Source organism: Gymnoscopelus braueri (genome assembly GCF_963280865.1).
Source record: "Gymnoscopelus braueri genome assembly, chromosome: 19".
In the NCBI taxonomy this organism is placed as follows: domain Eukaryota; kingdom Metazoa; phylum Chordata; class Actinopteri; order Myctophiformes; family Myctophidae; genus Gymnoscopelus; species Gymnoscopelus braueri.
In genome coordinates, this window is record NC_137621.1 from 34,935,017 (window position 1) to 34,957,122 (window position 22,106).

The 22,106-nt window shown below is 41.9% G+C and overlaps 1 protein-coding gene across 2 annotated transcripts in view; it reads right to left on the bottom strand.

The window, feature by feature from the left end:
* The window catches only part of atrn (attractin), a 162,872-nt gene that overhangs the window by 101,543 nt on the left and 39,223 nt on the right, over window positions 1–22,106 (bottom strand). For both annotated transcript variants that reach the window (XM_080413852.1, XM_080413851.1), the window contains exons 8-16: window positions 21,211–21,460; window positions 20,297–20,480; window positions 17,064–17,218; window positions 12,463–12,547; window positions 10,019–10,248; window positions 7,183–7,304; window positions 5,120–5,258; window positions 4,451–4,632; window positions 2,532–2,751 (exon numbers count right to left, since the gene is read on the bottom strand). In XM_080413852.1, coding sequence (XP_080269978.1) covers window positions 2,532–2,751; window positions 4,451–4,632; window positions 5,120–5,258; window positions 7,183–7,304; window positions 10,019–10,248; window positions 12,463–12,547; window positions 17,064–17,218; window positions 20,297–20,480; window positions 21,211–21,460 — 1,567 coding nt within the window. The remainder of the gene's footprint in view (window positions 1–2,531; window positions 2,752–4,450; window positions 4,633–5,119; window positions 5,259–7,182; window positions 7,305–10,018; window positions 10,249–12,462; window positions 12,548–17,063; window positions 17,219–20,296; window positions 20,481–21,210; window positions 21,461–22,106) is intronic.

Here is a 22,106-nt window from a genome sequence, read left to right on the forward strand (position 1 = left end):
TTAGCACCAAATCTCCGGCACCGTTGGCCCGGTCGCTGCGAAACTGTGCACACACACTCCCTGGATGCCAATTCCGAACCTCTGCCTCAAATTTTTCACATGGGCCTGTTATAGCGCCACCAGGAGGCCGATTTGTGCAAAACCCATTTTTTCCCATTACTCCTACAGTTTTTAACCAAACCTCATGCAAATCGGTACACAGTATCTCTATAGTCATGTGATCAACCCTGATCTGTCCGCTTTCCCATATTCCATCCTCATTGGCTAAGGTTACCATCCAAAGTTTGCAGGATTGGTCCGTTTTCAACAAACTGCCTCAAATCATGAACGCAGCTTGCCATTTCCATAAAATTGCACACGCACATTCCCACTAGGCCGAGGAAGAAATGGCACTTAAAACTTTTCACATCAGCCTCATGGTGGCGCTATAACAGGCCGATTTGCATTTTTAACTATAACTGCACCGATCTGCGTGAAACTTTGCACGCCTACTCTCTAGAGGCCAAGGAAAAACATCTGCACTGCATTTTTCACATCTGCTTTTTACAGCGCCACCAGGAGGCCGACTTATGTCAAATATATTTTTGGATATTAATCCTTCAGATTTTATCCAAACATCACGCAAATCGGTACACAGTATCTCTATAGTCATGTGATCAAGACGCATCTGTCCGGTATTTCATATTCCATCCTGATTGGCTAAGGTTGACTTCCAAAGTTTGCAGGATTGGTCCGTTTTGAACAAAATGTCTGAAATCATGAACGTGGCGTGCGATTTCCGTGAAAATTTGCACGCACATTCCCACTAGGCCGAGGAAGAAATGCCACCCTTTTCACATTGGCCTATTATAGCGCCACCAGGAGGCCACAATAACTAACCTGACCTGGCGGAGACCTGTGCTCCGAGGAGCACTTTTTCTAGTTTTTACTTCTTTTTATTTAGCTTTTTGTTTTTATGGCACTCTTTATACACTGTGTCTTAACCCATTAACTGCCAGAGGTGTTTTTATATTTTTTTAGCCAGTGCCAGAGTTTTTCATTGAAAAAAGTAAAAAAAAAAAAAAAGTACTCAGGAGCCGAGATACATAATTTTTAAGTTTTAAGTTAACAAGGAAGTGGATAGGAGTCTAGATCTTCGAAAAATCATATCTCCTTGGTCTTTGGGTCAAATTTTTTATTTATTTTTAGTTCACGTAGATCTACGCGATTGGCACGTGGCGGCTTTAAATGGGTTCGTGTAGATCTACGTGATTGGCAGTGAATCAGTTAAGGCTTAATGATTTATGTAAAGCAATTTGAATTGCATTGTTGTTGTGTTGTACTATACAAATAAACTTGCCTTGCCTTATAATGACCTAATTTGACGTTATTAACCAAAATAAAAAGCACTGTGGAACTAGAAAAAGTGCTCCTCGGAGCACAGGTCTCCGCCAGGTCAGGTACGTTATTCTGGCCTCCTGGTGGCGCTATAATAGGCCAATGTGAAAAGGGTGCCATTTATTCTTAGGTCTTTCACGGCAATCAGACACTGCATTCATGATTTGAGGCATTTTGTTCCAAAAATGTGTTTTGCTAAATTAGACCTGCTGATGGCACTATAACAGGCCAATGTGAAAAGGGTGGCATTTCTTCCTCGGCCTAGTGGGAATGTGCGTGTGAAATTTCACGGAAATCGCAAGCTGCGTGCATAGTTTGAGGCTTTTTGTTCAAAACGGACCAATCCTGCAAACTTTGGAAGCCAACCATAGGCAATGAGGATGGAATATGGGAAATCGGACAGATCCGTGTTGATCACATGACTATAGAGATACTGTGTACCGATTTGCATGACGTTTGGATAAAATCTGTAGGAGTAATGTAAAAAAAAAAAGGGTTTTGCACAAATCGGCCTCCTGGTGGCGCTATAACAGGCCCATGTGAAAAAAATTGGGGCAGAGGTTCTGAATTGGCATCCAGGGAGTGTGTGTGCACAGTTTCGGAGCGACCGGGCCAACGGTGCCGGAGATTAGCTGCTAACACACAGACACACACACGGACGGACGGAGGGTAAAACATACTCTCTCGCCATGCCTTCGGCCTGGCGGAGACAATTATTTGAAGTATACCATACTGTATACTTTGTTATCTGTATTAAGGAACGATGGTGGAGACAGCGGCGATTCAGGCAAGAAAACAAAAGTAAACATGGAAAAGACAACCTCTGATTGTTCACTAGAATTGAAGGAGAGGATGGGGATGAAGAGAGAAGTAGAGTTGGGCACACTGTGTACCGTCTAGTGTCAAAGAAATAAGGAGCCAGGAGGTGGAGCTCAGCTCAAAATGTCTCTGCCGCAATTTTACCCCTGATAATGACTTATAAGTCAAATTGAAATACTGTATATCACTTTTTCATAATTTATGTAATTTCCAGAAACAAGTCTTACATTCAGGCCCATACTGTAATTAATAGTTGACCACTCTTGGTCCCCAGTCTGTACCCACTCACTGGAGCACCAAACCAAACGCCATCCATTTCTTTTCTCTCGACCCACCTGGGCGTTCACACAGGCTGCCATTGACGGGGTTGATGCAGGTCTGAGCCTTGAGGCCGCTGGAAGCGGGTTCAGCCAGGTAGCCACAGAAACCTGCGTCGCTGGGCTCTCCGGGCAACCACTGCAGAGAGGTGTTGGTGAAGGGTGACATGTCCTCCCAGCACCAATATGACACATTGATCTTCCTCAGCCCCACCCATGGTGTCACTGTAGCTTTGTACTGTAACGAGATACAAGGTGGAGTCGGTCTTCTCTCATAGGATCATTAAAATTACATTTTTAAAAGCTTTACATTGAAGCACTTTGTGCCCCCTCAATGAATCATATACATACATATACAAAAAATAAACATTAACACATTCACTAACAGGCTGTAGCTTCTGCCAGCATTTTTGAGCATTCTGACTAATCTTTCAAGAACGACAGAATATAATATATACAGTATATCCAGTATGATCGATTCCCTGATGGGAACAACGTTTTTGGTTGCTAATCACAGAGGGTTCCACTGTGCTTCTGTGAAGAAAAAGAAAATGTCATCGCGACCTCCCGTTCGCTTGTTACACCCAGTTGCAAATAGCATGTTTCGCCAAAAATACAAAGTAAAACACAGGAGCCGAGATACAGAATATTTCCCAAATACTTTAACCAGGAAGTGAATGGAGCAGTATATCTTTGGATCGCGTTATCTCCTGGTTCTGTGTGAAAAACGACATCAAACGACTGTCTTTTTTTTTTTTTTTATGACAGATATCTCCGTCAATGGCGGTGAACGGGTGGATTTGAAATGACGGAGATCTCCGTCAATGGCAGGGAATGTGTTAACCGCATTTGTAAAATGGATATTGATGGAAATGAAATATCTATACAAACACGGGTCTCTGCTCTATACTGTATGTAGTGTCTTAAGATTTTTTTTTGTGATTTGGCACAATAATACAATTTAATTGAACATCAAGGTAAGTTTTTCATCATTTAGAAACTATGCATGCACTTGGGTTTAAGTGGAAATGTTATGCATTAAAAATAATTTTTGTATGAATTATGAATGATGCTTTAATTGGTTTGTAAATGCAAGTTTTATGCATAAGAAACTTTTTAAACAAGAGGCCTCTGGCAAGGGAGAGTTATTCATGGGGTCATTTCTGTTTAGCTAAAAAAAAACAGCATTCATGAACTTCATTGTCTATTATGTGCAAATTACTGTTGTTCTGTGTTGTATGTGTTTACGGTGACCACTTCACATAAGTTTGCTGTGCATTTTAAATGTCAGAGGGGTTCTTCTATTGCACTAATCAAAATCCACAAAACCCACTGGCCTCTCTGTGTGGCAGTAAGTGGAACTTGAACTTGACTTAATAGACTGTGTAATCCATCCCAGAAGAAATCAATTGAAATGCAGTAGTAGTAGCGTAGTAAACAAAGAGGGCTCAGTCTCTGGCAGCCCTAGGTTGAATTACTGTTTGAAATGGATTTAATTGCCTTGCTGGGATTGACTGATCATGTCTAGAAATGGCTGAACTGCCCTAAAGGGTAAAACTCATCAATAGAAGCACTACAAGTAGGATTTTTGTGATTCACAGCAAAATTCTGGAGGTCTTAATCTTGACTGGACTCACACTTTATCCACTTTTTTGTATGCAGCCCATGATGCCAGGATACAACAAAATATTCCTCTTGTACAAATTCATTTTTTTTGGTCCATGACCACCACCACTATGACACTTCTCCTGTGTCTCTCCACAACGTGTCGCGTAGATCGGCTGTTTTTGGCAAAGAGATTTGGTATAGACGGAAAAGAGCAGTCCAAGACAAGTACAGGTCTGTTTTACTAAGAATAGAGGGTTTAAGTGGCAACGCTTCACACTTATGATCGATGTTCTCCTGAACTCCACCACTATGATCTGTGTTCTCCTTACCACAACACTCATGATCTGCAGCTCTTTCAGGACAAAGTCCACCTTCTTCTGGGTGGTGAGGGAAGCCAGCACAGCGTTGTGGCTGCGGCAGGCCAGCTTGGCGTTGTCGTACGAGTCTTTGGCCGTGAGAAACTTCAGGCAGGAGTTACCCACCAAGTGCCAGGTCTCGCCACACACGTTCTCTGGAAAGCAAAGAGACAGAAACACAGAGACATTCAGTAGAGAGAGATAAACATTCACGAGAGAGAGAGAAAGAGAGAGACATGCTGATCAGTGCTAAAACCATAGATATTTATTTATATTATCTAAATTATTTTGCCATTTGCGTGACAATTTCTTTGTTGATGTTTATTTCCATTTCTGAAAGGTTCTGTTATGAAGTCACGTTGTTACATAAGGTATATCAATAGAGACAGAAAGTGCGGGGTTGTGTGAAATAGGCCCACGTTTGTGTGCGTGCAAGCACATCTTTATTTGCATAAAGGGATGCATTATATGGTGAGTTTGTCATCTGGTGTATATGTGTGACTGTGTGCCGGAGAAAGAATGGCCATTTATGACAGCAACCTGACTTATCCTGTCCAGTGTGTGCGCAGACAGCGCACGTAGGCGTAGGTTTATTTGCATTATGTGACATTTATTGAATGCAATTTCAATAGCAGCAGCTACCTGGCAGAGAAATGCACTCCTGGTTGCGTGACTCCCACTGGCAGTTCTGGTCCACAGAGCAGCTCTTACAGCTGGTCTTCTTACTGCAGATGAAGGCAGGATTGTCCTTAGGACAGACCTCATACTCTGCTATGGCACCCTGGAAATACAGTCAAATAGAATAGGGTAGAATGAGCCAGATGTGGAAAAGGTGCCTTTGGCTTTGCTGTGGTAGCATCCTAAAAGAGACAAGAGTACAGGAAGAATCAACCACAATACACCAAGGCAACTTTAACAGATCCGCCAGTTAAGATTACCATTAGTGTTTTACAAAGAAATGGGAAAGTGCTACGCCTGGTGAGGTACTGGTAGAAACCAGGTAAATAATTAAATATACAACAAATACAAGCCATCCATCTCTTAAGCGTTGCAGGGGATGAGGAGTTATTACATTTCTTGCTGCACAATGACAGCCGTTTGTGGTGTATATAATGAAATATTAATTTCAGCACACACTGTATGGAATGTGCAAGAATTTCATTAAGACGACGTGAGCCTTTTATGTTTATGAGACTCGGCTGGGAAAGATGAAAGTGCTTGTGCTATAATGAAAGACAATTTCATTATGCATGTAGCATGCTGTATAAGAGTTTATTTATGAACACCCAATCATCCAGCGTGAGAAGCACCTGATGCGTATTTAGTAGAACTTGATGGGGCTTGAATATTTACAGGGTCTAGTTAATAAATAAATATGCACACAAACGGGTTCATTTATCTTCATTTGCTTCCTAATTTGTTAGCTTGACAGATTTACAAACAGATTATTTCAGGATCAAAAGGTCGGAGCGGAGGTTCAGTCCCTGCCTAGGGCTGGGCGATGTGGACAAAATCAAATATCATTGACTAAATAACTTCTTTTTTATCCCACGATTTTAGCCATTATACTGTACAATGAAGCACTGGGGGGGAGAGGAGGTGGGATGGGGGTTGGTCAGCTAATTTATATTTATATTGTAGTTAGCTGTGTTTTTTAACTGTGTTGTTTTTTTATATTTTTTATTCCACGATTTTTGTAACCCATTTTTTCACCCAGTGCCAATTGCCTAAGCTGTAATCCTGGGCGCGACTCTCCCTATGCCAGCCTGGGTAGAGCCCCGAACTGAGCTCATGCTTCCTTCAATGCATGAGGAGTGAGCAGGCCGCTTCTTATCACCTGACAGGGGGGAGTTTCCCCGGTAGGACGTAGCGCGTGGAAGGAACACGTTATTCCAACCAGTTCCTTTCCCCTCTATCAGGCGCCCCTGCTGACCAGGGGGAGGCAGTATAGAGACCAGGATTACTGCATGTTTTTGTGAGGGCATCTACAGGGACACAGGAAGAACATACAAACTCCACACAGAAAGGCCCTTTCGCCAACCCACCTAGGGTTGACCAAATAACTTAATTCTTTTTAAATTCTCCCAAGTTTGTCTTCTCGCCGCTGTTTCCACCGTTGTATAGGCTAGTTAGTACATTTAAAGGGGAATTCTGGGGAATTCACATCTCACTTATTTGAGTTTTACTGATTAGTGCAGCAAGGTTAAGATTGACATCAGGCGCATGTTTACACTTTAAAATCATACTGTGAAACTTTTCAATTAAACAAAAGTCATTATCTCCGCCTGGCCGGAACGGCCGGAGGTGGGGATAATGTTTTCGCTCCGTCTGTGAGCACGATAGATATAATCATGCATATAGATATTATTTACATGCATATATTACAAACTGTGAACCCACTTTAATACTCTTTCCGAGTTTCACTTTGACTGACTTAAACGGGCATTTACTAGTTGTGCAGCCATAGATGGTACAGTATATGAACAGATCGGCGTAAGCTGTGGTTTGGATCTACTTTTGAGGGGACAGACATTCTACATATAGATAATAAAAAAATTATGATAATATTATTATTTTTTAAACATTACTGTGCCAGAGCCCCTTCTGTAAGGTAAAGAGCCGGTTTGTATCACTACATGGCCTGACCTCTGCGAGGTAAAAAAAACATGTTTGTTGCCTTACGTAGCCTGGGCCAGCTTCCTTACCGTGGCAGCGGTACAGTTGCTTCCCATAGATAGACATTTGCCTGAACACCACTGGCAGCCATTGGTGTTGGCCGTGCAGCTGTAGCAGTCATCATACTGGTCACACATCTTGTCTTCAGCGTCTGGATGGGAAATGGCAAATTACACAACTAACAAGTATTGTTTTCAAAATGAGATTTGAAAACACCTGCTACAATTAAATTACTGACCACTACAGTGCAGAGAACATAGTGATTATTCTCAGAATTGTATTTGTCATGATTATGTGTACCACAGTGAAATGACAAAAATGACCATAAAAAGCATGGGTGACACGGCAACACGCAGTCACTCAGAAGAATAAAAGGAAAAGCCCGCCATGGCCATACTAATCACTCTGACGGATTCATCCTGTTTACTTTCCAGGCTAATATGCTATTAGCAAATACTACCTTGTTACAATAATGACATAATGGCCATCAGGAATTGCAATTACCAGGGTTGAGGAATTACCAGTATGGTTGGAATGTTGTTTTGCCCAAATTGATTGCCTGGCTAATAAATCCGTTCGAATGTGTCTTTGGCCAACTGGATTATTTAGCTGAAACTATCAATCTAATAATATCTTTTTCAAACCAACCAACCACAAATGACCCCACTCATCAGCACCACGCATCTGGCTGGAGAGCAGGCGTCCATCTCCCTTATAACCCAAGAGAGATAAGACTTCTGGGGAGAGGAACCAGGGGACATGGTGCCTGCCAGACGGCAACAGAGCAGAGGGCAACACGCCACGGTATTACATTTCCGTGAGAGATATTCCAAGGCACGGTTTTCATCCCCCGCCACCTCTGTAGGATCTGACCTCCCGCAAAATGAGACCAGCCTCATTGGAGGAAATTGAGGATGTTTTGGTGGCCGTGATGAAACAGCAGAACAACACAACAACAAGAGTCTCAGTGGGTAGGAGGCTGGCTATGGCCTGCTGCCCTGTATCATTATGCACACCCCCCACACACACTGCAACAGTCTTAGCCAACAGAACTGGCCCTTTAGCAATAACTGTAAACCTGTGAAACACAGGCATACATACGGTATAAAGGCTCATACAAAATTACACACTAACATGGCACATGCAGACTAAACATATGCATGGACGCACCAGATCCAATCACCAATACCGATGTACTCACACCGACACTCACCCCTAGTTAACGCGCTGCCAGTTTTACCGTTTTCAATCTGACTCACAAGGCTGCACCAGCTGTGTATCACAAACAAGCCTGATCAGATCAAGCCTGAAGAGATAGGAACCTGATTGAAAGTACGGTACCACAAATTCCGATGAGAAAATAAATAATTAAATAAATGATATCTAGAATAATATCAAGACAGCAGAAGCATACGTCTTCAATATGTGCAGCTGCTGAAGACCAATGTGATTGTAGGGACATGAGCCACAGGCTGTGGAATTGCATACAGGGTGAGACAATAACTTTTCCCCATCCCGTCGGCCAAACTGGCAGCTGGAATCCAAGATTTACCAGCCATTTTTTTTAAAATATGCCACGTTATATTTTAACATGGCAGTGTGAAGACGTGTTCTGTGAAGCTCTCCACTGATAACTCAAACTGACATAACAGTGACGGTATCCATTTTTTATTAAAGGCTCCTCAGATTCTCTCTGGTAGAAACGATTTAGTTTTTCTCTTTAGATAAGGCCTTTATAAATAATGACATTATCTAATTAACTGATCTTAGAAATTAAGTAACGTTAATAGAACATTTTCTTGTTAATTTGCCTAAAATGCTAAGTATTTCCAAATAGCACTACAATGGCATTGAGACGAGTAAGACTCACAGAGATGAGGCGGGGCTATGTGGGCGGTGTGTGTGTGTGTGTGTCTCAACGTGCTGTCAGAGAGACGAGAGGGCGCAGCTGGTATACTGATATACTAAGATACCACTACAAATATTCAGAATCAATTTATTGTTTTGTTTTTTCTTTTCACTAGCGCATATAGGCATTTTTCGGGTAAAAAAATACTTTCCCTCCCATTAATGCAAAAATGGTTTGGTCTGTCACATGACACATTTTGCTGTCTCTGTCCGTGACTGTGGCTTGAGGCACGTGGGCCTTCAGAAATTTGAAGCTCATAAAACAACTACTTGCGGTGTACCATGTCCCAGAAGAGGTTGGCAAAGATCTCCATAGAGCGTCAACTTGCCCATAAACTGTATTTTAAAGACATCATAAATGACTTTGCTATGACGAAAGTTCAACGCTTGACATTTGGAGTACAACACTAAACATGCCGCACCAACAGTAGCTTACTGGAATTAATGAGATGATTTGGACCTAGTTTTCTTGTGCAGTAAAGAGAAGGTTAGTAGAGTGGGTTTCATTCATTCATGCATACATACTTGTACAAATTTTACTCTAACATTTGAAAGAATGAGTGGTGACTGATAAAAACAGTTTATTTCAGACACAATAGGTCCAATAAAGCAATGATATTTGTTTATATGTGTGTGATAATTTAGGCCTATTTGTTTCCAAATATGCATTTTCCCCCCATGTATTTAAGTTATCGATCTGACTCTAATATGATTGCATTTCAGTGGTAGGGCTACGACCACTGATTTAACCTATATTTGGATAAAATTTTGTGTGGAAGCAACGTGTCGCCATGTGATGCGTTGTGAGCTTGTAAAAAAAACGTTCTTTTGTATGGGGGTCCCTGGCACAAAATATTTTCAGATGGGGGTCCGTGGTCAAATACATATCAATTTAGGGGTCGTTGACATGAACGTTTGAGAACCACTGCGTTATAACACACATGCGTCTCAACCTACATGTGCTGGCGTTGCAGGAGACCAAGAGCTGCTGCTGTTGCTGGTCCGGGGCGCTGGTGCTGCTCTCCCATGGCATGCAAGCCCCCTGGGTGGAGTTCCACTGGCAGCGGACCCCCGGCCAGGCCTGGCTGCAGGATGCCAGACTGGAGAAGGCAAAGCAGCTGGGAGAGGTGTAGGCCAACACGTCGCTCAGCAGCAGGCTGTTGAAGCCCCCAAAGACATACATGACACTGAAAAGAGCAGGAGAGAGGGGGCAGAGGAGGGCAAGAGAGCGTATAAGTGTAGATGAATACAGAGCATTGCACACATGAAGTGAAAACCTTTCTCTCAATTGAATGAGGGTTAACATCTGTGACACTTAAGAGGTAAGAATAAAGAGCGAGGCAGGGAGACAAGAGAGAGAGGGGGAGGTAATGAGACACACAGACATTACGAGAAGAAGAAAAGGAGAGAGACAGAGGCAACGCAACAGAGAACGGGATAGAGAGAGAGACGAAAGGAAAACGTTGCAATGAAAGCCGCCACAAATCTGATGGGACATGGCAGCTACGAGTCAGCAGGGAGGCAGGGGTGAGAGAAAGGTGAGAAACAAGCAGGGTACATGAAAGACACGGATTAAATAAATAAAAAAAAGATGGGCGCAGTTCTCTCTCCCTCCAGAGACAAATCTTTCCCCAAGGTCAAGCCCGGCTCAGAGCGCGAACGGCAAACTGTGCAGGAGCGGTCCTTAGTCTGACAGTCTATTCCTCTATCCCTCCCTTCCATAGCAAGTCAGTTAATTCCACGTACAAGCACCCTCTTCCTGTGCGAGCGGCCCTCGACAGCTAGCCCACCCCCACCCCCTCCGTGCTGTGAGGAGCCGGGGCGCCTCCCGGCGGAGCGCTGCAAAAGCCACAAGGATTATGGGGAGGAAGCAGCGGTAGGAGGAGGAGAATAAGACAAGAGGGAGGGAGAGGTCTCCCTCAGAGGGGGCTCCCGTCAAAAGCACCTGTCCAGCTGGGAGAGAGGATGAGAGGAGGAGGAAGTGGAGACAAGAGGGGGAAAAGAAAGATGAGAGATTGAAGGAGGAGGTAAGACAGGATGAAGCCGAATTTACGCTTTGTCAATTGAAACTGTAAATAACTGATTTTCAACTTTGTGTGGCGGCTTATGAATTAATAAGCCTTCAAGAGGAGAGGAAGTGGAGGGGAAGAGGTGGGGGAAGAAGGAGGAAAAAGAATATAACTATATAAGGAAGTGAATAAATGGATGAATGGACGGACGGACGAGTCAGTGTAAGTTGGAAGCTGTCAGTAATATCACAGAGACAAATTCCTGTACATTTTGCATATTGGATGCTTAAGTGAGTCTAATGAATAAGTTAATGAATAAAATATGATTTGTGTGTGTGAGTTAATGAATGAAGCGTGAAATTAATTCATATCTCTGAATAAAACACTGAATGAATCAATGAATGAATTAATGACATCTTTACTTCCACCCCAAGGGAAGAGGATGATCGAAGTTGACTAACTCTTGCAGTGTAATATTCCTTCCTCACATTTCTCCATTACACTATACGATATTTTAATAACAGATCCCTACCCCTTCTTCAGCGGGTGGTAAATCCCAGATAATACTTATTGATGATGATAACTCATCTCCTCACACCACCACCACGTCTAGCATAATATATTCATATGAGGTTCCAATAATGCAAAAAGCCATGCATGAATAATAGATGTCATTCATGTAGAGTAATAATAATGTCATGGTGGAATTGAAACCTTTACAAGCATCATATGTCCCTTGAGTATGACGTAAGGGCAAAACATGTGAATATGGTCAGTAGAAGTAGTCCACACAGGGGAGCGACAAAAGAGAGGTCTCTGGTGGGATTCCGTTCTTAACTCTGACTGCCAGAAATAAAACATTGTTTGCTAAGCCACTGCCAGCGATTTCCGAGTGTTTTCACTAACCCTAAATCATCCAACACTAAATCATAGAATATTATTTTTGGGCGGTGAAACCGCCCCTATAAGTGAGATTTGGAAAAATGTACATTTTCCTGCGCTGTGATCTGGGCCCAGGAAATTTGTAGAATTATCCTGCGCTGTGATTGGCCAATCACAGTCTATTCAGGACTGTGATTGGCCAGTGTCACATGACACATGTGCATAGCCCTATATAAGCAACCATAACTTGAAAAAAACCAAAATTGGTTTTTTTCAAGTTATGGTTTCGTCCATCATAAAGAGTGTTTCAATAAATGTATTTATCTTTTGTACATGATTGGTTGACTCCATTCAGTATTGTGATTAGCTAGCAAGACACCGCCCACTTCACACAGGGTGTGATTTTTTACAACTGAACGGGTACACACAAGCATACTAAGATGAGACACATACAGGTGCTTGCAAAGGTATAAAATATGAAGCCTAGTCTAATCGTTTTATTATGATTACCCGTCATTGAAGACCGCAGAGTGTCCGAAGCGGTTGACATCGTGGTGAAGGTCAGGTCTGGGCAGCACAGCCCATTCGTCACACGCTGTAAAACATACAGAGAGAGACAGAGAGAGAGAGGTCACGGCTTTGACCCTATTTATATGTATGACATCATACACGTAACAGCAAATCAAATGAAACATGATTGACGTGACCTCCAGGGCAGTCTGTTAGAGAGGGACTATCAGTTAACCCAAAGGTCACACGTTTGATGCCAACATCAGCAAAACCCATACAGACAAGTAGCTAAATGTTATGTTACAAAACCTACAAAATATGTATATTAGAGAAGTTAAATGGCAGAAGAAATATATATATATTTTTTTTTTGAAATGTACATCTAAGATATATGGTTTTCCTTTTTCTTATAATGTCTGCTATTCTTACTGTATGTCACCAACAACAGTAAACCATGCTGACAGGGATGACAGTGGATAAGAAACATCTCATAACCAGAAGGGCGAAGGTTTAATCCTTGTGACAGCAAAACCCTTACCACATATGAAATGATACACATCCTCGGCGAGAGTATATTGAAATGACAAGTGATTGATGTTCCTTGGGGGGATGGGGGGGGGGCAGATGCTGGTGTTTTAACCAGAAGGTCACAAGTTTGAGCACTGCAATGTAATAACCCATACTTTTAGAACACCAAATCTATTTGAATTTCATGCCGTATATCGAAATTATATTAAATCTGTCAATATGTTAACACTTTATCCCTGGCTGGTGTCCATATTTTGGGCGAGTGAAAATTATAATCGTAAACAGAACACTAAAAAAAAAGTTTTTATAAAATAGGCGATCCACAATCTCATTCCGATGTTTTGTGAGCTTGCTTGCAGATTGGCTATATTTGAAATAAATTAGAACGTTTCTCAAAATAGGGCTTGTTAAGGAACAATAACTTCATTAATAAAATATGATATGAATTCAACACAGGCGATATGAAATCCGTCGTATGATTCAAATCCATATTAAATCAAATGTCTCTATAGATGGCAAGGTGGCCTCGGCGCAAGAGAGTCCTGTGACAGTCAAGCTCACTCCAAACGTGGCACGTCACACAAACATGTCCTCAATGACATTATAATCACATGGCATGTGACTGATGTGTCCTAGAGGGGCCGGGTGTCACAGCCAGAAGCTGACAGATTTGACCCCTGAAACAGCTAAACTATCTACACATATTAAATCGTATAATGTCATCAACATCGGCACATTAGGTTGACATGGACTATAATGATGGTTAAAGTACATGGTGAGAGAGTAGCATCCCATAGCCAGAAGGTCATGAGCTTTGATCCTTGTGGGAGCAAACCCTTTCCTCATATGAGATGATAATTCTAGTATATTCAATGAGTTACTTCAATGTGAATGAAGTGACCTGGGGGACACGTTTGAATCTTACTACAGCTAAACTCTCTCCACATATAAAGTCATATACATGTCATCAGGAACAGCAAGTAAAGGTGACATAATATATGATGGTGGCCATTAGACATAGTGACCTCCTGTAACCAGAAGGTCAGAGGATCTTTTTTCTGCATATGAAATGATATACCTTTTCATCAACACTCCATTTAAATGTCATGTGATTGATGTGCCCTGCGGGTAGGTGGCGGGAAAAGAATCTGGTGTGTTAACTAGAAGGTCACACGTTTGATCCCACATCCACAAACGTTTAATTTATCAGGTCAAACATGGCTTCAGTAAATTCTAATGACATGTGATTGATGTGTTCTGAGGCAGCTGGACATAGAATTGGCACCAAAACCAGATAATCAGACAGCTACAACAATCTCTGTGGACAGCCGCTTGACAATTCCTGTCAAAATGTCCTTGAGCAAAACACTGAACCCCCAGCTGCTGTTGAGGCAATTAACCCTATATACTTCGTTGAACTGGGTCCCCCAGGGCTCTATACTAGGTACGCTCCTTCGGTCCCTCTAGATATGCTATTTTCGGGTTCATGTGGTTAAGTTCTCCTTAATCTAAAATTCTTGAGTGATAGCAGCTGAGCTATCATGACTCATCATAAAAGGCAAAGAGAAGATCCCGGTAATAGTTCTGACAATCCTGTGGTCTTTAAAAAAAAAATCATACCCATCTTCAGCAAAAGCAAGTTAAACCGATAATGGTTTAAAATTTGATTATATTGTTTATGGCCACATGTTTGGGACATAATACAGCTTTTGGTACGGCAGTACTGTGGAATTTAGTAGCTCTGCACAGATATGGACAAATAATAACTAGAAAATAAAACACATATAAAGGATACAACAGAGGTGGAAAAGCAACGGCCAAAGGGGTATGTAGACAAGTATTAATTACACATCAGATGTGATCGTGTAAATCAGAAATACGCTGCACACAAAAGAGAATGCAGTACTGTAAGTCCTTTTGAGCCTGTGCACTGCAGTACAAGACATCATAGCTATCCCTAAGGGGGGAAAAGGGAATCGCAACACATTTGCTGGCTGACAGTACCCTCTAGTGTCCATGACTGGTATCACACACGGTACAGCATGTCACTCTGGCACAGTGAGACTAGTGTGGAATTCATTGCTGCACATCTACTAGTATCAAGGCGGTAACAGGCCCCATAAATGCTATGCTAATTGAGTTCAGCTTATTACAATGGGGGGCAATTAGTCTTTAGAGTATCAATCCCCCCGCCATCTCAACCATAATTACAAGACAATTACAGACCAGCACCAGTGGCCTCTGTCCCCACAGCTGTTTGGTGACAGAGGAAGAGGAAGAGGAAGAGGAGGCAGAAGACTGTGCAACTTTTCTGTCCAATTATGGATTCAGACAGGTGGCAGAGCGGGGAAGTTAATAATTAACAGCTGACAGAAAAAAAAAGTTCAGATTCAAGGAGTTTGAGTAGGAATACAAACTGTCAGAGGAAATAAAAATGTATAAGAAAACAATTAATTGGCGATAGCATCTGATTTGTGGACAGTTCCTCTGACTGCACGGTTCAATAAGGGTATGCGGCATGCGGAGTGGATAATCAGGGATGAAGAATGTAATTAATGTGGTGAATCGGCATGCGCTTCAACAATCCATCATCCTCTTCCTCTCAACACGTCTGCAGATTAGACCGATTTTAATCATGTGGGAGAAAAAAACAGGTGGGAAAGCCGTTTGTTGGAAGGCTTCTTTTTTAGTGCTGTTAATGCATTTGTCCTAGTGAATAGAAAGCAGTCGCACAGCGAGGGGTGCAGGAAGGGAGGGATTGGGCGTCCGTGCCCCACCCACAGCCCAGAGGAGATTGAAATTTCACTGCCTTTCAATTATATCTCATAATGACGCAGAGAAACAAGAACATCCTAAGGCCGTCATGCAGCCTGCAGGGAATACTCAGGACAGCATCCAGCCAGGCAGACTGAAGTCTGTCCACTAATGAGCAGCTTTATGAAAAAGACAGAAAAAAGGCAAATGTCAATGTTGGAACAGTGTTTACAGCCAGCGTGGTGAAATGGGGATCTGACATGGATTCTGACAAAGCTATTCTGGCTCCTATTAGGGCGATGCCGCTGAAGAAGCTCGAATGATTTTCTTTTATTAGTAGGGCAACCTGAGAGTGGTGTAATTACGAACTATCAATTTCTGGATGTTTTTACCTCGTCTGGCAGAAATCTGGGGCCTGATTTCCTCAGGGTGAAGCAGTTCGGGGATGAGAGTCAAAGCTAGACAAATGAGCTTGAGACCTAAAAGTCATCCGTTTAAGTCCCCAGACCGGATTACTTAGTTGGGGAAATTGCTGCGAGCAAAGATATCCCCTTCTTCAAGGTATCTGCCCTAATATCTCCCCTTCCGCAAGGTATTATCTTGACAAAATCATCAAGGTCATAGGCTTTACATAATAAACAAGACGGGGTCTAATTGCTACATGGCTTCCCTTCGGATCTCTGATGTCATAATTGATGTCATATTGATGACGTCAGTGTGCAACTCCATATTTGGGCAAGACTGACGGGATAATCTGTGGCACGGTGGAGCTGAGATTATGGATTCACAAAATGTAAGAAATTATTCACAGAGAGAGACATGTACTGTATATATACAGTACATGTTACACACGTGTAATAGCGGATCATGTTAGACACGTGTAACAAACAGTGGTCAAAATGGTCCTTGGTAGACTCTTTCTGGCCAGCCCCTTGCAGCACCCTGGCTTAAAACTGTCAACCCTCTGCTTATTTTATACATTCTATCCAACGTTGTGCCGTGCTATAAGCTTGTAGATGTGCTATTTTTGAAAAATCGTGAAAATGTGCAAAAATCTTTGAATGATGTTTTTAAAGCGAACATTTATAACTCAAGTCTTTGCTTCTGGGGGTCCATGGAACAAAATATTTTTTGATTGGGGTCCGCAGCCAAATACATATAATTTTGGGAGTCCTTGTCATGAAAAAGTTTGAGAACCACTGATTTAAGATTATTATATTTTTTTTACTGTTAGGATTTAGAAGACATTTGTAAGAATCGGCCTCAGGTCATAATGGGCTAATAAATAAAGTAAAAAAACAACAACATGTGGTACTGACCCATGTCATAGGCCATGAAGTCTGAGGAGAAGCACTTGGCCCCGAGGCTGACAGACGTGTCGTTGTGTGTGTTGCCTCCAAACACCAACATGGTCCCACTCACAACCACTGCTGTGTGGAGGTAACGGAAATAACCACTGTCCTTCAGAATGGTCCTGCACAAAAACATACACACAGCAATGGTTGTTAGCACAGAACAGGTTAACATACAGTAGTATACTAGCATAGCATTGTATATTATATGGTAGGGTATTATGATACAGTATAGTACTGTATATAGACCAAATCAGAATATGTGTAAACAAATGGCTTGGACGTGATGGCATGATGATTTGGTCTATAGCACAACAGAATATTGTACATTTCAACATCATATAGCATATTACCGTTTAGTGTACGGTTTGTAATAACCGTACACCGGTGGGGGAAAAAATAACAGACACACAAACAGACCCTCCCTCTTCTAGGCGTCTAGACTCCTGCACAACCATGCTGTAAAAGGTTCTTAGAATGGAAGTCCCAATATATTAATTAGAGAGTACTCTGAAAGAGGTTATTGTCCTCGAGTGCGACTTTGTGTCTTCAGAAGTAACTTAATTTCATAGTGGAAGCACAGTGACAAGCAAATAGAATGCTTTCTTCAGAACAACTCTTAATCCAACATCACAGAGTTAACTTAAAATTAAAATGTCAAGCCGAGCCACTATGAGGAACAGCACTTCAAATTGCAAGTTTCCATTTCAACTGCATGAATTCACAAGACTATAATAGCAACAGTGTTATGGAGATGAACAACATGAAGACAACATTATCATGTGGCTCTAATTAAGTGCCAACCAATTATACCACAGGAAGTAATGACTAGTAGTCATCCAAAAGCAGGATGATAAGAATGTAAGCCCAGAATCTGGTTCCATCTATTTTGAGTTGCACCACATTTTTTAAGCATTTTTCAAAAGAGAAAGTTGCCTTAAGATGAAAACATTTACAGCAACGGCACAAGGGAGAAGTTTTAGAGGAAGGAAGATCAATCATAGATGTACTGTATGCATAAGGATTCATGTATTTCCCATTTAACTTGGCTCTGCAGGAGGTTAGCCATCTGAAAGACCTTACTCTGAAAGAGGTTATTGTAATCGAATGCGACTTTGTGTCTGTGTCTCTGTGTGTGTGTGTGTGTGTGTGTGTGTGTGTGTGTGTGTGTGCGTGCGCGCGCGCATGTGCGTGCGTGCATGCAGAGCTAATCTCGCAAACCGCTGGACCGATCAGCACCAAACTTTGCATGCACACTGCAATAGGCCAAGACATTTTATACTTTTTCAATTTGTAATATTTTATTTTAATTGTATTCATATGTCAATTTTATAAAGTCAATGGGGCTCAGATCAGGTTGAAATCATGCTTAAATATGGCCCAGGTTTCATCGCAATCCCACTGACATTATAAAATGAAAGTTATATACCAAAAAAAACATATCTTTAAACAATAAATGCATAAAAAAGGTACTTCCCTGGCCTACTGGCACTGTGCATAAAAACTTGGGGAAAGATCGGTCAAGCGGTTAGCAAGATTAGCCCTGGACAGACAAACTAACAGCTGACAGACAATTTGTAGATGGCTCAGGCTAGCCTCTAACTGAACCACGGCGGACAAATGTGAATCCATTTCTTGCCGGCATCATCCAGGCTGCAGTATAGTACTGTAGCTGCCAGTGGCTGGCCAACTGAATGCCTTCCGAATGCCTTCCACTTTGTAAGTTGCTCTGGATAACAGTGTCTGCTAAATCAGTGGTTACCAAACTTTTTAGCTCAAGACCCAAAAGCGAAATTAGACGTTTGCCTGGGACCCAAACTAGTGAAAATAGCAGATCGACATGCTCACAACGCGTTTTGCGCCACGTTGCGAGCTTGTGGATCTGCTATTTTCACTAATTGTCTCCGCCAGGCCGAAAGGCATGGCGAGAGAGTATGTTTTGCCCCCTGTCCGTCTGTCGTCCGTCCGTGTGTCCGTCTGTGTGTCCGTCATTCTGTCTGTGGACAGCTAATCTCCGGCACCGTTGGCTTGCTCGCAGTGAAACTGTGCACACACACTCCCTGGATGCCACAGCAGAACCTCTGCCTCAAAAATTTTCACATGGGCCTTTTTTAGCGCCACCAGGAGGCCGATTTGTGCAAAACATATTTTTTGACAGTACTCCTACAGATTTTGTCCAAAAATCCCGCAAATCGGTACACAGTATCTCTATAGTCATTAAACGAAACAGGTCTTTCAGATTCTTCATATTCCATCCTGATTGGCTAAAAATGGCTTCCAAAGTTTGTAGGAGTGCTCCGTTTTGAACAAAATGCCTCAAATCATAAACACAGCATGCAATTTCCTTGAAATTTTGCACGCATATTTCCACTATGCCGAGGAAGAAATGCCACTTGAACATTTTCAAATCAGCCTCATGGTGGCGCTATAACAGGCCGATTCGTGTTTTTACCTATAACTGCACCGATCTGTGTAAAACTTTGTAAGCGCACTCCCTAGAGGTCAAGGAAAAACCTTTGCCCTGCATTTTTGCCATCTGCCTTTTATAGCGCCACCAGGAGGCCGACTTATATAAAACGTTTTTTTTTATATTACTCCTTCCGATTTTATCCAAATTTCACGCAAATCGGTACACATGATCTCTATAGTCATGTGATCAAGACGGATGTGTTTGATTTTTCATATTCCATCCTGATTGACTAAGATTGACATCTAAAGTTTGCAGTAGTGGCTTGTTTTGAACAAAATGACGCAAATCATGAACGCATCGTCCGATTGCGGTCAAACTGCACGCACATTCACACTATGTTGAGGAGCAAATGTCACCCTTTTCACATTGGCCTATTATAGAGCCACCAGGAGGCCACAATAACCTACCTGACCTGGCAGAGACCTGTGCTCCGAGGAGCACTTTTTCTAGTTCTATGTTTTTTGTTTTTTAAGGAAATTATTAGATTTTATTTATTAAATACTTTAGAAAAGATATTCTTAATTGATGAAAAGTTGTGACTTTTCTAGTTTACATTTAAAAAAATATTTTGGAAATATTTTTTTTGAATTTTATGTAGGAAATGAAAAAAATGAGATATTTATTCGCAACCCATGAAAATTGGTTAGTTAAATGCTAAATGCAGACATAAATTGTATTTTTGCCTAAAACTTTTCAAACACAATTCAAACACAAAACAACAGCCACTCACCATCTGCTCTTGTCCACCTCATACTTGTACAGGTCTCCGGTCAGGCCGTACTTGTTGACATTGTAGGCGCGGTACCCACCGTGGGTGTAAATGGCTCTAGAGCCAGGGTCAAACACGCTGCTGTGTCCATACCCTCCCTGCACCAGGGCCCCGTCTGTATTCACAAACCTCCACGTGTTCTTGGCTGCCAACAACAGAGGATCCTGTTAAGTTCGTGCCAACAGCTTTGGCGGGCCAGTAGATCCAGTAGCTGCTAAAGCTAGGCCATTACACACCTAATTACTTAGTAAAAGGGGAACTACAGAATACTGAGGTAAAGGAATGTGGTTGTTTTTATGGTGGGAGCTAACAGCGAAAGCTAGAAACAAGCACAAGTGGGTCAAATAGCATTATGAAATACTTTCTATGGTTACATTTTGCTTATAGGAGCCAGGCTTGTGGGGCTCTACCACACAGGATGAGACACTAGTAACATGTTCCTGCACAAACTATTTGTCCCAGGAACAGTGGAAAGCACTTTGTAATTAAATAATATACTAATGATGTACTAACAATTAACAAAAAATAAATTGAAACCAATATTTAGAACCAATTATAAACTTAATTATAGAGTTATAAACAAATAATCAAGAACCTTTTTTTATTTTTCGTAAATGAATCAACACGAAATAATTCTGATAGATATTTTATAATTAACCTGTGTTATACTTCATTGAACAACGGTGAAGTGCAAAATTAGCCAATCAACAAGCTCACAACAGGTCTCATAACAACGTGTTGTGATCTTGTAGGCCTACTATTTTTTTCACAATAAAAAAAATTAATAATCGTTCATTAATCGTAAAAAATAATAATTGTGATATTGATATAAGTCACATCGTCCACCCCCACTAACAAACACCCCAACAACTCACCTATGTTGTACTCCTGGACCTGGCTGATGTATCCGTACAGAGGACAGTGTCCAAACAGCACCAGCATGACTGCGCTGGCTCCGTCCTGGACAGGGGGGATGATGTGGGCCGAGTGGCCCACCACGGCATACTGCTCCTTGGCCCGTGGGCTCAGCAGGATCCATGTCTGGTTCTGGATGTGGAAGACCCACAGCTGACTGGACACATTCCCTGTGGCATCAACCTTCCCTCCGTACATGTAGATCTTCCCCTGTGAGGACGGGAGACGTGATGGAATAACATCAGAACTGAAGTATAGTTGTGCTGCTGCTGCTGCTGCTACTGCTACTGCTACTGTACTACACCAACCACTACTATCACTTTTTAGTTGTATAGTACATTTCATGCAAAATACTGATGTTTCTTCATAAAGGGGGGTAACCTTGATATCAGTGCTGTCGGGTGGAAACCTTGTATGTCCAAAACCATTGTGAAAATAGCCGATCTACAAGTTCACAATGCGTTGCAAGTTTGTAGATCTTATATTTTGTGTGACACCCTTTTATGATGAAGTAGGGCATTAATTAACGAAAAAACATAAAAAGTTGAAATATGGAGATATGAGGTTTCTGCCCGACAGCAACGATATGTGATGATTTGTATACAAGGGGTATTTTATTAAATGTCAAATAATTTATCCACTGTATCTCATTATGGCTGGCATAATAATATTTTTTTGTCAGGAGTTGATGGACATTCCACCAAATCATCAAAGCTCCAATGACAATACGAACCCCCGAGGGTGTCAATGACTTTGCTGTTGTCCTTGAATGTTCTTTGAACAACGCCACACTGCACACAATAACAACATATCACCTTCTATTCCCTGGACTCCAAATCAGTGCTTTCATCAGAAA